Consider the following 16,313-nt stretch of genomic DNA (forward strand, 5'->3'; position numbering starts at 1 on the left):
CCTTCCTCGGTGTTTTTAATTTTTGTCATTCAGACCCACAAAAATGTGTATTTTAAACATTTGCTCTTTTTGACTTTAATATTTGTACTTGTATATAACCAATTGCCCCGGCAAACTTAATGTCTGGTAGAGCAAGTCCAAACTCTTGTGTTTTTTTTGTTTTTGTTTTTTTTTTCAAAATTACCTTGGCTATTCTTGGCCCTTTGTTCTTCTGTATAAATGTTTCTAGCAACTTTCTCAAATCGCATATTAATGCCATTAATTTTCCTATAGATTCTCTTTGGTGTCCTACATTGACAGTCTGCCATGAAGAACTTTTTCCTTTCCAAACCTACTTTCCTCTTCCTTCCTCCATCTCCCCAGCTCTTTCTTAACTGTGTAACCAAGACCCACCACAAAATATTGAATACCAAGTAGTAACTAATAGTGGGCATCTTTGCCCATTCCTAATCTTAAAATGAACGTGTCTAACATTCTATCCCAATATATTCTATTGGCATTAGGTTTAGGTAATGATTATAATAGTTGTGTAACAGAGCTGAAACATCATTATTATTTTAAATGAATCTAAAATCATGAATGTTACTACCAAAAATACTGAAGGCAGTAGAGGGCTAGAATATAGGGAAAGTCAGCAAATTTCTTTTTATATAGGTGATGGTCTATAGCAACTCCTGTATACCTGAGGTTACTCATTCAAAAAATAGGTTTACGTACGTCTTCCAAACATTTAAAGCTGAATAGGAACATACAAATCAACAGAAGGCCCCCAAACACAAATTTTAAAAAGGGAAAAAAAGAAAGTAAGTTAGCAAAAGGCTAAAAACAAAGCCAGCAAGGTGGCATTAAAAAAAAAAAAGGTAAAAGAGAGTATAAAATAAACTGACAGAAGACCAAGTAACTGTGATAATATTAAAACTGGACCTAGTAGAATTAAAGGTTAAAAACTTGAATAAATGGAACAAAGATTATGAAGTTATGAACCTGTAGGTCCTGAATGTAGCACAGAATATATAAAACAAAGAGGATTCGGGATATAAGGAAAAACACATACGAGCAGTATGAGAATTTACATTTCTCCTTGAGAGAAGCAAAGCACAGGTAGTAAAAATCTGGAGAATCTTAGCAGTATTCCATTAATGATATTGATTTAATGGTTATATGACAAATTGTACCAAAGGACATACCCTGTGCCAGAGCACCAGGAAATATTTACAAAATGTGTTTGCTTAGCAGGCTAAAAAGAAATCCTTAATAAATTCTCAAAAGCAGACTGTGCACACTGACTATATGTAATAGAAACTGTAAGTTATTAACCAAAAACTAAAGTAAAACATAAAAAATTTCCAGTCAGCCATCTGGAAATTGAAACACACTATCCTAAAATAATCCTTGGATCAAACAAGCAATCAAATTTGCATCCACCAAATATTTAGAAAACAATAATGAAAACACAGCATTCTCAACCTATGGGATGGAGCCAAAGAAAACAGAGAATTTGTAACATTAACATGGTTTTAGAATTGGAGAAAGATAAATAAGTGGATCAATAATGGATCTTCAAGAGGTAGGAATAAGTAAGGGAAGTAGAAGAAAGGAATCCAAGTCAAAATGCCGGGGAAAGAAATGAGAAAATAAGGAATAGATCCTTTTCCCCTGGTGGTGAAAGAAAGGATGGAGACAGAATGGGGCAAACCCTCACCAGTCTAAGAGAAGACACAAAAAGAATACATTAGGATAGATAATACATGTATTTACAACACTGAGATTATTAAGTGCAACTATATGCTAAAAACATTTTACTTTTTTTAAAAGATCTTATTTATGAGAGAGAGCGAGCACGAGAGCGGGAGAGGGGCGGAGGGAGGGAGAGGGACGAGCCGACGCCCCACTAGTACGGAGCCAACAGGCGGGAGCTCGGTCCCAGGACCCGGAAATCATGACCAGAGCTGAAGTCGGACACTTAACTGACTGAGCCACCCAGGCGCCCCGTGAAAACATTGTAAATGTAAGACAGACCACATGATGAATTTCCAGAAAAAGGAAAATTACCAAGATGTACTCAAGAAACAGAACCCTGAACAGAGCAAGAACACATGAGGAGGTAGACAAATGAAAACATCACCTTCCAGAAGAGTCAGGTATATCTGGGTATAAATAAAACAGCGTCAACTTCAATAGATAGATAATTCTCACAATATATAAACTATTCTAAATCAAATGAAACATGAGATAGTTTTCCAGTTTATTCTGCAAAGCTATCAAAATGTGTTAATGAAAACTAGACTTACCTTTTATGCATAAACATAAATACAAAATCCTAAATACGGGGTTAGTCAATAGAACACAGCATTTTAAATGAGTGGCTCAATATTAGATTCTACTAACATAGTTGGAGTCTACTATCAATAGCTCAAAGGAGAAAATCTATATACACCTAACGGTAGACACTAAAAAGTCATTTAAAAAAAATTTAACATCTGATCCTAATAAATGGGCTTCACACATATTCTTAACATAATATTCTATTTCTAATCTGTACTTTAAATTACACAGAGGAGTGAAATACTAAAAATTAGATATTCATAAAATCAGAAGAATGCCCACTGTTATCATATTCAATCAACTGAAAATTATTAAAAATCATAATAAAAGTTAATGTGGCCAGTTTTTTAAAAACCCACATGACCTCTTTCCTATTTATGCAGTGACTAGTTTAAAATATTACAGTACTTATAATAAGAAGAGGCCATTTCTAAAGGCAACAAAAATATTTTTTGGAAACTTTTTAAAAATACCAACATATCAGAACTGTGGTAAAGAAAATTTTGGAACATTTAATGAGGGACATGTGAAAAAACCCAATTTTATGCTCTCGACGTAAAGACTCCCAAGTAAATTTAAACACTTAATGTTTCCAGTTAGGATCCTAACAGGATACCATGGGGAAAGTGATCAAAATGATTCTGACAGTCACAGGGAAAAATAAACAGGCAAGAATACAAAACTTTGAAAAAGGGACACTTAAGTTCTGTCCTACATTGTTGTCTGCAACGTACTACACATTGTTCTAAGAATTGAAAATACAGTGATAAAAAGACTAAAATGACAGATGCATAATTTATAAAGATATAATCCAAGCGAACTTGTAACAGAAGAAATCAGGGTGGAACGTAACTGAAAGCCCAGAAATAGACCCAAATAAGACACAGGTGATACTTACAGACTAGGACTAGGGTGTACTGCTCACCAGTGCTGTTTGCATAATTAGGTTAGCCCCTCAAAGAAAGCATAAAGTTGGACCCTTACCTCACATCTAATAAACTAAATTCTAAAATGGTTTAGTATTAAAGTGTAAGAGTAGAAAGCCAGAGAAGTAAAACAAAACTTGTGTGAAAATTAAAATCATCTTGGAGAAAGCTTTTTTAAGGAGAAACCACAAGAATAGAGTGTAATTGACTACATATTTATGTAACTGTTAAAATTTTCCTACATCAAAACACACCATAGAGTATTTTTAAAGTTATAGTTTACATAAGGCTATCTTCTTTATACAAAGAGCTCTTCAAAACGACAGAGATAAACACCTAATAATTAAACATATGAATAGTTAATGCAACAATAGGTTCCTGGCCAACATGAAATAATGAATTTCATTAGCAATCAGAGAAATACAAATTAAGATATCTATCACCTGTCCAAATAGCAGATTTAAAAGTTTTAACAGAGCTAAATGAAAAGTAATAGGAATGAATGTAAAACTTGCAGACCTTTTCTGGGCAATTTGGATTCAGCAGAGGTTTAGAAGTACACCCTTCCACCAGCAATGCCAAGGAAATCAAGTGTATTTGTACATTAATGTGGATTTTCAGCACATGTTATTTATACAGAAAAGTTAGAAATAGTTTGTGTCCAGCAATAAGGAAATTTTAAGTTACGGTTCTTCTATAAAGGAATAATTGACAACCATTAAGAAGAGGGTAGAATGTAATTATTGACAGAGAAGGATGTTTACAACGTATTATTAAATGAAAAAAAATAAACCACAAACTTTTGGGCAATATAAACCCCTTAAGAGGAAGATTAGATATGCATTCATATACATCCATCAAAGGCTAAATATTAATGGTTATGACTGGATGTGTTCCTACACTGTCAAATGTGTACCAGGCTAAAAAGGGAAAAATAAGTGTTTTGGGTTTTAAGCTTTGTCCATAAAACGTGGCACAATGGATAACAAGTAGTCCTCTTTGTCAGAAAAGATTATTCCTGAAAGTCTGTTCTGGATATAAGCAAGAATAAAACAAGGCTAAAAGTGGCCTGGAATTCTTAACGGCAGTTTATTTACAGACTATCATATACAGCCTTTTTTTTTTTTAAACAAATGGCTTAAACACATCAGATTTCACAGTTACAAGACTTTACTAAAAGTTCTTGCAAAAAAGTACAACACCTTTACAACAAATTAACTGTGAAAAAAAATCAAGGGGTAATTCATTTACAGGGCCCCATTTTGAATGCAATCAGAACTAAAACTTCTTTTTTAATAGGACATTTGACACGGTGACAGGAGTAAGACCCACAAAATTTGTTAAGTCTACATAATTCAAAGGACAAGTTCTTTCCATTATGGTCAAAATTCTGTCTTCTCCATCTTCAGCTGAATCCCTTGATAGCTTGTTAATTTGTTCTTAATAGCTTTTATTTTTAATTAAACTAAAAGCGTTTTAAGAAATTATCTGGAGAGGCTTTGGTAAATGAGAAACCGTTGCTCCCTCGTAACACCACTGGAAATTATAAAACCTTCAAAGAATTTAAAAGCAATGTTTGCAGAGGCCTGCTGATGATATTCGTCCTACAAACAGAAAACAAATTTAAATGAAAGATTCTGTCTTACTACCTAATTGTTAGATATTTAAATAACTATGGTTTTAATACAAAAAAGAGGAACCTCCTTTTTAAAAACTATTCATCCTGTACAGGCTTCTCATTTTTCTAGTTTTGTTTTAGTCTATTTCTCTATTTTTTTGAGTTTTTAAAGTTGACTTTTTAAAGCCATTTGTGTTAAAACTAGTTGTTCAGTATTCTAATTATTTGAAATACTGGTAACTATTTTAAGTCCATTTTCTTGTTAAAAGTTAAGTACTTCCTGCAGAATTTAGATAAGGCTTAGAGGAACAGCCCAGGTAACCCATCTCTAAATCATTTTCTTAGCTATAAAGTGAGGGGACAAACCAGATGATACTAGATTAGAACATTCTCTTCAGGGGCACCTGGGTGGCTCAGTTGGTTAAGCGACTGCCTTCGGCTCAGGTCATGATCCTGGAGTCCCGGTATTGAGTCCCACATCGGGCTCCCTGCTCAGCAGGGAGTCTGCTTCTCTCTCTGACCCTCCCCCCGTCATGCTCTCTCTCAAATAAATAAATAAAATCTTAAAAAAAAAAAAAGGACCTATGGTGAAAAGTTGTGTAAAATTGGATTGAGCTCCCAGCAAACACAGCAAAACTTTGACTCACAAGTTCCTGGAGAGTAGTCTGGAAGCATTTGACCCATTTTACCTTCCACTTTTCTTAAGAAATCCTGGTATTTCCTTCAGATTGGCCTATTACAAACTGGCCAGATGCAACTTAAAATTTGTTTTCATGATAGAGTTTCCAGTCGTTCTATTTCTTTCTGGAATGTTATTTCTCTATTCCAATTTGACCTTAAAATTTCACACTCACATTTTCATCTCTTACATTCACTTATGTATAATTTAGATACAGCTGAGTAGCAAATACCACTGCCCTTCGCGGTTCTGACGTATCCAGGTACTAGAATGTACTGACGCGTCCCAAGTACTTGGCACTCAGCAGGCACTGAATGTATATTCACTGACAGAACGAAGCCCTGAATCACAGCTAGAGCATTATCTTGATTCACATTCCCCAAGCCATTTTCATCAATAAACCCCTTAAAATGAGTCTCTTAAAATTTCATGGGTGACTACAACTCTCCAACAAAGAATGGACTGGCGACTTGAGTTGCATGCAGAAAAACCTGCTGGGTCAGGAAACACAAAAGGGAACTTCACATGAGAGACAATGAAATGTCTTCTTTTGGTAGGTCAGGCTTCTGAGCCTTCAGCTTTCATCTTAATAGTTGCCATCTGACTTACCTGTTTCTTTCCCCGAAACTTAAATGATATTTTATGTTCCTTAGATTTCACTCAAGAATACTCAGGGATTATGGCAATTATAGCCTACAGAATGAGTGATTTCCAACGCTGCTCTTTTTATGAAACCAAATTTACTCAAGTATTAAATGGTATGGAAGGGATGCATTAAAAGGTTTTTACTACCGTATTTCATCAATTCTTTTGTAGATTAACATCTCTGAATTTGGGAAGTATCTTACGATTCATGCATCTTAGCATTGTGTTGTCGTTTAATTGGCAACATTTTTTTCTAAGTGGTGCGTAAAATATCGGTATGTCTCACAATTAACGATGTCTTGGGGCAATATTAGAAGCTGTAGTTCAAATTTCCAATTTCAAGCAACAGTTTCCCTGTCCTCCCAGCCACTCGCCCAACATAAATATATAACTGAAATGTTGGAAAAACTATCCAAACACAGTTCACTTTTATATAAAATATTTAATTTTTAAAACACAGGCTATTCATGTCACATAAATATCTTCAATTTTAGGTTAGCTGCTATGGTCAGCAGAATTATCGAGTGTGACTATTAAGAATAACTTAGATACTGTCACTTATAGGAAAGTCTAAAGCGCTAAGACTCACCATATTAAAATTTCAGATACTTGAATACTGTAGCTATTTTGCTAAATTTCAAAATACCTCTTCACTTCCTGCAATGTAGTTTTATTATACGTTGTTAGTACTCAATATTCAAATAAAAGCAAAATAATTTTTCTTCCATTCATTTCTTTCTCCCCAACAACAAAAAATTCCATTGAAAAAATAAAATGATCAACTGACATCAACTCATTTTATAGCAGTAAAATGGTCAAATATCCACTTTAAAATATCCTTACTGTCACCAAACTATAATGCTTCCCATATACTGTTTTGAAATGAAGGTTCACAAGTCAGAGGGCAGGGGTTAAAAGACTGACTTTAGAACTGGAACCATTTCCATTCTAAAACAGTTCTTCCAATTTACAATTCCAATCAAAAAGTAAGTTACCCAGAGAACAGTTAAAACAAAATGGTTAATTGGCACAACTCTCATTTCCAGAGTTTCTTTTCCCATTTAGTGATAATGGAAACACTGGTGCTTCACCTTTGGTTCCTTTCGAGAACTATTATAATTCTGTGTGCGCGTGAGCATGCACAAAAAGTTAGTGAGACTTGACACCATTACAGCTTACATAAGGGTTAGTCCGTCATTCTTTGTTGCTTTTAATAAAAGAAAAAAAATGTTAAAATGAACTAAAGTTGCTCTAAGTCTGGCAGAAGTCATAAAAACCCTCACAGAAGATGAGAGGAGGGAAGATAAGAGGTTTTCTCTCACTACTTTTTCTTTTTTGCTTCAATAAGTTCAATCTAGGCAATGTTTCTAGTTAACAAACTGAACAGTTTTTTCTTAAAATGGCAATTGCATAACTTAAGATATGATGTTTGCCACCCCTCTCCCCGCCCCCCATGAACTTTCATAGAATCTGGCAAATTCTGTTTCTCAAGCCTTGCCTCTACACGACTGTCCTCCAATGATCCATGGCAAAAGGAAACAGGGACAGCAGGGCAGCCCGAAAAAAAATGGTACTTGGAAATTCTCATTTAGCTATTACTTTCAACCACTGAAGTGACACAATTTTGTAGAACTTCTTGGAAGTAACAAGGTCCTGACTGGAGTTCTAGACCCTTTCTTTGCTCTCACTCTCCTATCAAGACAAGGTGATAGTGGAAGGTCCCACAGCCCAAAGGCAGGCAGGAAAGAAGGAAGTGGGATCGGCAGAGGGAATGGATCTAGCAGGAGCTGACAGGCAGCCCCCAAACACTGGAGAGCTCCCTGACTCTTCAATACAGTGTATTGATTCCCTTTAGAAGACAAATGGGTGTAAAGGTTAACTGCTTTTTCAGACCTTAAGCTTACCTGTTAAGGCACTTACTTACCCTCCCCACCCCAGATTTTTCATATAAAACCCACTATTTCATTTGAATGCATTTTGCTTGGCTATGATAATCTGCAAAATAAAACAAAAATAACGTTGACCATTTTTTTTTTTATAAAACTGTTGCATCAAGAGAAAGGTTGTGTTTTATTTTCTGAAGTGAGCACAAAGTACACCTTTCACAATAACACTGAAAGCAGGTGCAAAGACTGACAGTGACCTTTGACTAAAGGTAGCTTTGTAAAAAGAAAAATACCAAATAAATCAGTGCCCTTTCTGATTGTTGTAAAACTGGAGGGGGGAGGGAGGGGTTGGTTGGTTGTTACATAAAAGTTGGTCCAAACTTACAAAAAAAGCACAAATGTGCATAGTTCAGAAGATCTGCAAGAGGGCCATAAAAGACTCTTATGTCCCTAAGATTAGCATCCACTTAAAACTGCAAGAATACAAAATAAAACTGTTAACTAGAATTTGTGAAGATGTACAATCAATAGATCTAGTTTTTAGAACAGCATGAATTTAAGCAAAGGTTTTTTTCTTTTTTTTTTTTAACTATTGTATGCAAGACCCTTTTCCACATAAAAATAAAGCTGTTGTTGAATTAATATTATTCAAGTCTCTTGGATTGCTGCCTTAAATTGCAGCTAGAAAAGTCTTTCCAGATAAAAATGATGTGCCTGAGGAAAAACAGATACTCAGTATGGTAACCCTCTGCCTCGACCTCTGCCAGCTGATGTGCTAATGTGTCCCCTGTATCCTTGTGAATATCCAGGTCCTTGGGCAGGAGAAGTCCAGGTCTGCCCGTGCATGAGGCCGGGGCCGCCTGGGTTTTCCTGTAAGTTACCACCATAGTTATAGTTGTGCATCTTTGCTGGCAAAGGATGAGTACTCTCTGGCCCTGTGGTAGGGTCACTGCTGTTCGCCAGGACTGCAATGGGGCCATGGCTATATTCAAATCTATGGTCCTTGTCCCCACTAAACAACATGGGACCGGTATTGAGGTAAATGTCTCCATATCCAGCTACTGAACTGGGAAATGACTCGGAAAAGGCAGAAGGCTGAGGTGGACCACCAGAATGAGATGAAGTAGTACTGTAGTTATCCAAAGACTGAATATCTGAGTTTCCAATGAAGCTACGTCGTTCCAATGGTGGAGCAGAGCTACCTCCTAGACCATCATTGCTAACGTAAGGAGCGGAAGAGAAAGAAGAGGATCCAAAATTGTCCTTGTAGTCTGACGTGGGTACATAAGTGTCTCCTGCCTGGTAATCAATACCGCTTTCTCTTTTGGGGTCATCCTGGGGCTGATGCTGAGCAAGCAGCTGTAACAGGGCCGCTTTCACTCCGGCGTGAGGGTCAGTTAACGAAGAGCTAGTGGTGGGAACGTGCTGGTTTTCTGTCCGATAATCCAGATCTTCTTCAGTGACTGGTGGTGGTTCCGGTGGTTCCGGAGGTCGCTGATCAGGAGGCAGAATACGAGGCCGGTCCGGTTCTGGTGTGAGCTCCAACATCCTCATATCTTGATGCTGAATGAGGTCATCTTGCCCTAAGTGAAACAAAGCAAAAAAAGAGAGTTAAAAGTTATCATGGAAAACAAGATGTTCAAAACAGTCAATGTTTCCTATGGGTGGTTGTAAAGAACATGAGAAGTTCCATCACTGGGGAAAAAAGAAAAGAAAAGAAAAGAAGGAAGGAAGCTAGGAAAGAAGGAAAGAAAAAAAGGAGGAAAGGAAGGGAAGGGAAGGGAAAGGCAGGAAAGAGGGGTGTAAGTACTAATATTGCCTGCTACCATTTAAGTCTATGGTGACTGAAAAGTTTAATTGCATTTGACTTTTCAAAGGTATCTCACATCTCCCTATTTATAGCTTGAAGAACAAGGCTCTTGTACACATAAAGCCTCTGCCTTGGTCAATATCATCTTGTTGTAGCTGGAGTAAAAGATTATTTCTTAACCACAGGTTTACATGAGAAAACTCTATGGCCTTCACAATGAGCCGTATCACACATGGATAATTTGTTAAGGAATCTGCTCCTAGGAGTAAACGGACAAAGAAAACCACCTATAACCGGTGCCCTGGGAATTTTGAGAACCTCTCCACTAGCAACGCCACTGGACAATATGCATTGCCACTGCCCCTCCACATCAAGAGCGTGAGCACCAGTGTGTTGGAGGTCCACGATCTGCACACTCACCCGACGCCGGAGTGCTAGGTTCTGGGGGTGGCCTGAGTTGCAGCGGCGCCTCGTGTCCTGATCCGTTTTCCCTCTCTTCCAGTAGCACATCTTTCTGCTTTGACTGCTGGGCCTTTATTAACTGAGTCAGCAGAACTGCAAACGCGCTCTGCACGGCCGCCTGCGCAGCGTCAGTCTCCACTTTAGGCTGCAGGCTCTGAGAACAAGGCTGAATTCCTCCCAATGGTTTCGAAGACTCCTGTTGTGGTGTGGATGGATCTGTCTGTTTTTCACCTGTTGCCAAAATTCCAGCAGGAAGGTTTATTTTATTTAGCTGCTGCTGAGTCTCAGAGTTTACCTTAATGTTCAACACTTGGACAAAATCAGCCATATTAACACTGGTTTTAGACTGCAGTAGGTTTAGTAGAATTGCCAATTCACTGTGGTTTAACTGCTGTCCAGGGCCTGTTTTTACTAAAGACAAAATTTGTATTGATTAGAATTGCCATATATCACAGCACACCCCGCCCCCCAAAATGGCCCTGTGTGACCACATTCAAACGTACATTTGTGGGACAGTGTTTAAGAAACACTGTGAAAAAGGCGTCTCTTAGTCTAGTTCTAATTTCATGGACGTTTAAGATGGAACTGCGCAGAAGTTACAACAACAACAAAAACTGCCGCCTGTTTTGAAGAAGTTCTCTTCAGGGGTGAATACTTCCAAAGGAAACTCTGGGCTACAGCTGGCAGCCCATCCCCGAGACAGAAGCAGAACTACGGGAACGAAGGATGAGCACAGCTACAGAACCAGCACCCAGCATTTCACACCCCTTACTCCTCACCACAGCCCGAAAGCCGTGCTCTGTTGTTAGCAACCCCCGCCCTCCCTTTTCTTTTTTACTGAAGAAACTGACATCCAGAGACACTCACTCACTTGCCCAGGGTCTCTCTCCCTCTCCCTCTCTCACACACACACACACACACACACACACACACACACACACTCTCTCTCTCTCTCTCTCTCTCTCTCTCTCTCTCTCTGGAGGTGGCTCAGTTGGGATCAGCACCTACGTGCTCTGACTCCAGACTCGGAGCTCTACTCACTACACTGCCCATCTAAAATAATGCTTATTATCTAAGGGCTTCACCTCATTTTCGCAGTAAATTCAAACTGGGATGTTGCAGACTCTTTCATAAAAGGCATTTTATTCCAATTACCATTTTTTAAGTTAACTCACTTTGGGAAGTTAGAACTCCTACAGGATCATGCTTATAATGTGCACACGAGAGGGTATTAACTCGTCACCAGCGACACAGATGCAGTTGGGTTTTTTTTTCTTTTCAATTTTCAGTTTAGACTTGTGACAGTTTACACAAGTTCTTGTGCAAGCTTCTCTGAGTCACGTATAACAGCAAGGCTCGAGGGCAGATACTACTATATAAGTTCAGGGATACTACACCAATAAGCAATTTCTCTAAGAATAAAAGGTGAATAGAAGAGAAACTCCAAGAAGATGAAACACTGATGATTAATGCTATCCTTTTATTTTCTCTTTATATATCTTGAACTACTTTTTATTACTTCTTAGTTATTTTTAGGTTAACTCGAAACAAACTTTTTCAAGTTCTTCTTGTGACCCGCGGGCATTCATAAATAAGGAGCCAAGCCCCTTTGCCACACGCTAAGAGCCAGTTTCCCTGATTTTCCAGTTCATGTCTCTGTCAGCAGAGGTATTCTGTGACTATGCCGTCTCCTCTACAGAAAGGGCATTTTTTTTTTATTTTAAGACAGCTGATGATGACAAAAATGGAGCAGAGAGGATTCATTCCCATTTCACAAAACCAGAATTCTCACTTCTTAACAGTGACAGTTAAAAAGGGGGGGAGGGGAACAAAAAATAAAATGAAATGCTGACCAACAAATAATAATTGGTCTTGGTTTGTAAAGTAGTATGTATCAGTGCTCTAATGTAGTCTGGCCAAGGTCAAGTATAAGCTTGCAGATTACACGGGAAAGCATTAAAGGTAATCTTTCTCGAGCCTTCTCAGGTAATCTACTCTATATTTACACTCAACCACCAAAAGTTGAATCTGATCAGATCTGTTCTAATCAGCCAACTGATCTTTAAAACTAAATGACAGAATGAGTTTAACAACATTTCCGACAACACTGAAAAGGTTTCAGTCTCATGAGGACGCCGACTCTTCTAACAGAGTCAGAGGAAGAACTCTGTTTCCCCCACATACCCTTCTTTATCCTACCTTCAAGTCCTATCTGGCACAAAAGAAGAGTCCAATCTTTGAGGTTCTAGAATATAATGGGACGTATATTAAGAGCGATCTGAGGACATTATAAACAGTGTCAAAGAGCTTCTGTTACGAGTTTTGGCCGCCTTCCTGTACCTGTCTACTAACTCCTGCACTAGGTGAGGAAGGAAGCAGAGAAAGCTGACTGCTCACTAACCACACGGTGCCAAGGGCAGCGAGGCGTCTGCAATGGCACAGGCAATTCACAGGGAAATGTCAAGTCTGGTGGATAAACCTGAACGTTTTAGCCGCAGATGCTTTAACACTAGAGCAGTATCATCACCATGAGGCCCAGAACGAGGGAAGAAGAGCAACCCACGCACAAAGCGCTACTGACCAGGTGCTAGGCTCGAGTTGCCCTGAGGTTTCAGCTGTGAGGCCGGTGGCACGGCCTGTGGTGTGCTGGTCCTGCTGTCGTCCAGGCCGAGAGACAAGTCCTTTCTGGGGGCTTTCACTGTGGACACATCATCGGTCATGCCCATCTGCTTCTGCCTCCTTCGCTTTTTACTCCATAGCTCATGACAATCTTGCCATAAAGGAAGGCTGGAAAACAAAGTATCCAATTGTGTGCAATGTTACTTCTTAACAACACCCCGAAACTGCTAACAGTTACTACAGAGCACCAGAGCTGCCCCCCCTCCGACCCCCGCCCATTGTTCCTGAAGACTGCAGACACATGCTGGTGACTCCTCAATAAAAGTCATCCTTGACGCCCCCCCTCCGTCAGGGCTTCACCTTTACAGCCGGACTATTTTTCTGTGACTTCTGAATCAGTAAATAATCATTTAGTAAAACTATGAACGAAGAACACAAGTTCATAAAAATATGTTACTATCATCCTTGGTGCAACCTCTTAAAGCCAGTTCTTCTCACAGCACACCATACATTGAATAGGACATGGGGGGAAAAAGGCCAAAAATATGCCACTTGCAGAAAATGGAAACAGGATTAAAAAGCAGTAAAAGCTAGGAGATAACATCTGTGAAAGACTTTCTAGTACAAGCTTACTTTTGTAATACCCTCTCGTTTACTTCCATAATCAAGTGCTCTAAAATTAAACTATGCTACAGAGAAGTTTCAAAAATAGGTAATCCAGGCTCATGACTACCCATCAACAGAGAGTTCTGAATAACTAGCAACTATCAAGATTACCCACGATTCTGAAACAGTTCTGCCTTAATGTGATTTCATAAAGCTGACAACACTGCTGAGTAACTTTTGCTTAAAAAGAGACATAAATGTTTGATTTATAAATGTTTTCTTCTTATCCTCATAAAAATTCCAATGGGAAGTTACTATTATATCTATTTCAAAGATGAGAAAATTGAGGCTTGGAAAGGTTAATAAACTTGCCCAGAATAACTACGAATGCCCTTACGCAGCCCCAACCTGGTCATACATCTGACGTCTTCAACCTGGAGAGGTTTCCCTCTAGGGAGGCTTTCCAATGGGGTATACCTGACACTGTTTTAAAAGAATTCACATCTCTCTACATCCTCTTTCCTGACATCGATCTTTCAGAATGGCCTGCACAGCAACTTCGTTCACACCTCCTGTTTCACAGTTAGTCTCACCTCATGTTATAAAGGCATATGCAACAATATGGTCGAATCTTAGCATATAATATTAAGTAAAAAAAGTCATTCCCAAAAGATTACAAACAGCATGACACCCTTTTATAAAATTAAAAACAACTAAAAATTTTCAATATAACTTTTTATGAGTACATATAGATGGCAACAAAAGTATATACAAAAGAAAACAGGGATGATGGTTACCTCAGGTGGAGGGAGGCAAGAGGGTAGGTCGTAGGGCAGGGGGTGGGGAGAGGGGATGATATGACTAACGTAGGTTATTTTCAAGGTTCTAGCTTTTATTTGGTAGGTTCATGGCTGCTTATTAACATCATTTAAAATAACTAATTAAGTAACTAAAAGAAAAAAAAGAGAGCCATGCATGGACCAATGATGAGTGACACAAGGATTATGATTAAACCAAGTCTATGCACCTGAGGTCCAAAAACAAAACAAAGGCATACCTCTCAGCCATCTTACTATGGTGCATTGCCTCAGCGTGTAAAAACCTCCTGGAGTAACAAACAAAGGTACAATTTGAAATATTGATATTGGGAAGCTTTAAGGCATCATAAACCCGCCAAAGACTTTCCTTTCTGTGTATGTGTGCGTGTGTATGTATCATAGATGTGTGGCCTTTGCCCCTGGTGGGCTATTCTGAATTCAGATATACTGCAGAGTAGGGAAACTGGGAGTGACTTCACCTCTTCCGCCCTGATGCTCTTTCGGGAGAGCCCCGGGAGAGGAAAGCAGGCAAAGAAATCCACTAACGGGGGCTTTTGTTCCCTCCCACAATTTAAAAGCCAAGAGATTCCTCTATGGATTATCTCAACACTCATCTCTAGGAAAGATAACCATTACCCAACAAATAGCTGAAACATACAGGTTAGTGATGCTGACTCTGGATACACCAGCAAGGTTTTCCAGGATGACCAAATCTTTATGTGCTTTTCTGAAGGTTCAAATACTGGCTCAGCCACTTATTGTGTCTCATTAGGCAAGTAACTTGACCTCTGTGCCTCAGTTTCCTTATCTTTATTTTTTATTTTTAATTTTTTTTAAAGATGTATCCACTTATTTGACAGAGAGAGACACAGCGAGAGAGGGAACACAAGCAGGGGGAGTGGGAGAGGGAGAAGCAGGCTTCCCGCTGAGCAGGGAGCCCGATGCGGGGCTCGATCCCAGGACCCTGGGATCACGACCTGAGCCGAAGGCAGACACTTAATGACTGAGCCACTCAGGCGCCCCTTCCTTATCTTTAAAAATGACATTAGCAATGCAATCTACTTTATGAGGTAGAGGTAATATATGTTAACATACGTAAGCGCTGGACAGTGCCTCTCACAGAGCAGGCACTATCTTCATTTTTGATACCACTTATCATCATTCAATATGATGGTCTGAAACTACTTTCATCAAATCACATCATGAAATATTCCAATTACAGTTGATCACATTTTATCTTCTAAATTGTTCAGTGCTTTTCACTTGCTGTTAAGATAAATAAAATTATAGGCTAGCTGTCACTCTAAGTCACTTTTTAGCAATATATGCTTTCTTTTCATTAAATACATCAGAAAAATTTGACACCACATCTAATACAATTGATGCAGTTGCTTTGGTTTTTTTGTTTTACTATCCCATTCTCATTTGATTATTCCAAAAAAAACATGATCACAAGAGTTTAATATATACACATATTTCCCAAAGGAATCCCATACCAATGCTTTTCTTCACAGTCCTCGCCTCATAATTTATCATTTTAACTACCCATTACATATTACAAAATAATGAGATGTCGTTTATATAATTTTTAATTTATGTATTAAATCAATAGCATTATAATTTCAACCTGACTGCTTTAGTGATGTATCCCTAATTTATTACTGGATTACAGCCTGTTCACCAAAATGTGTATTAACGTCCCTATTTTTAATGGAGAAATGCAGTCAGGTGCGTTTTCATAAAAATTAAGTGAATTTCGGTGATGTGTTTGACAATATGGACACAGTTTCCAATTAGGTTACATGGCAGACGTTTCCCATTCATTAAATGGGCTATATCTACAGTGCCAAAACACGTAATAAGAAAAACAATCTAACATATGGATTGGCAAAGTTGTACTGACATTACATGTTAAACTT

The 16,313-nt window shown here is 38.4% G+C and overlaps 1 protein-coding gene across 4 annotated transcripts in view; it reads right to left on the bottom strand.

Moving 5' to 3' along the window:
- Positions 1-8,655: 8,655 nt before the first annotated feature.
- The window catches only part of CDK13 (cyclin dependent kinase 13), a 119,097-nt gene continuing 111,439 nt past the window's right edge, over positions 8,656-16,313 (bottom strand). Inside the window, exons 12-15 of one of the 4 annotated variants that reach the window (XM_027574447.2) lie at positions 14,634-14,681; positions 12,933-13,138; positions 10,310-10,582; positions 8,656-9,662 (exon numbers count right to left, since the gene is read on the bottom strand). In XM_027574447.2, the coding sequence (XP_027430248.2) occupies positions 8,812-9,662; positions 10,310-10,582; positions 12,933-13,138; positions 14,634-14,681 (1,378 nt within the window). In that variant the 3' untranslated portion in view covers positions 8,656-8,811. Of the gene's footprint in view, positions 9,663-10,309; positions 10,763-12,932; positions 13,139-14,633; positions 14,682-16,313 lie in introns of all 4 variants that reach the window. The other 3 variants (XM_027574445.2, XM_027574448.2, XM_027574446.2) reach the window with 3 other exon arrangements.

This window comes from Zalophus californianus, chromosome 12, assembly GCF_009762305.2.
Source record: "Zalophus californianus isolate mZalCal1 chromosome 12, mZalCal1.pri.v2, whole genome shotgun sequence".
Lineage (NCBI taxonomy): Eukaryota > Metazoa > Chordata > Mammalia > Carnivora > Otariidae > Zalophus > Zalophus californianus.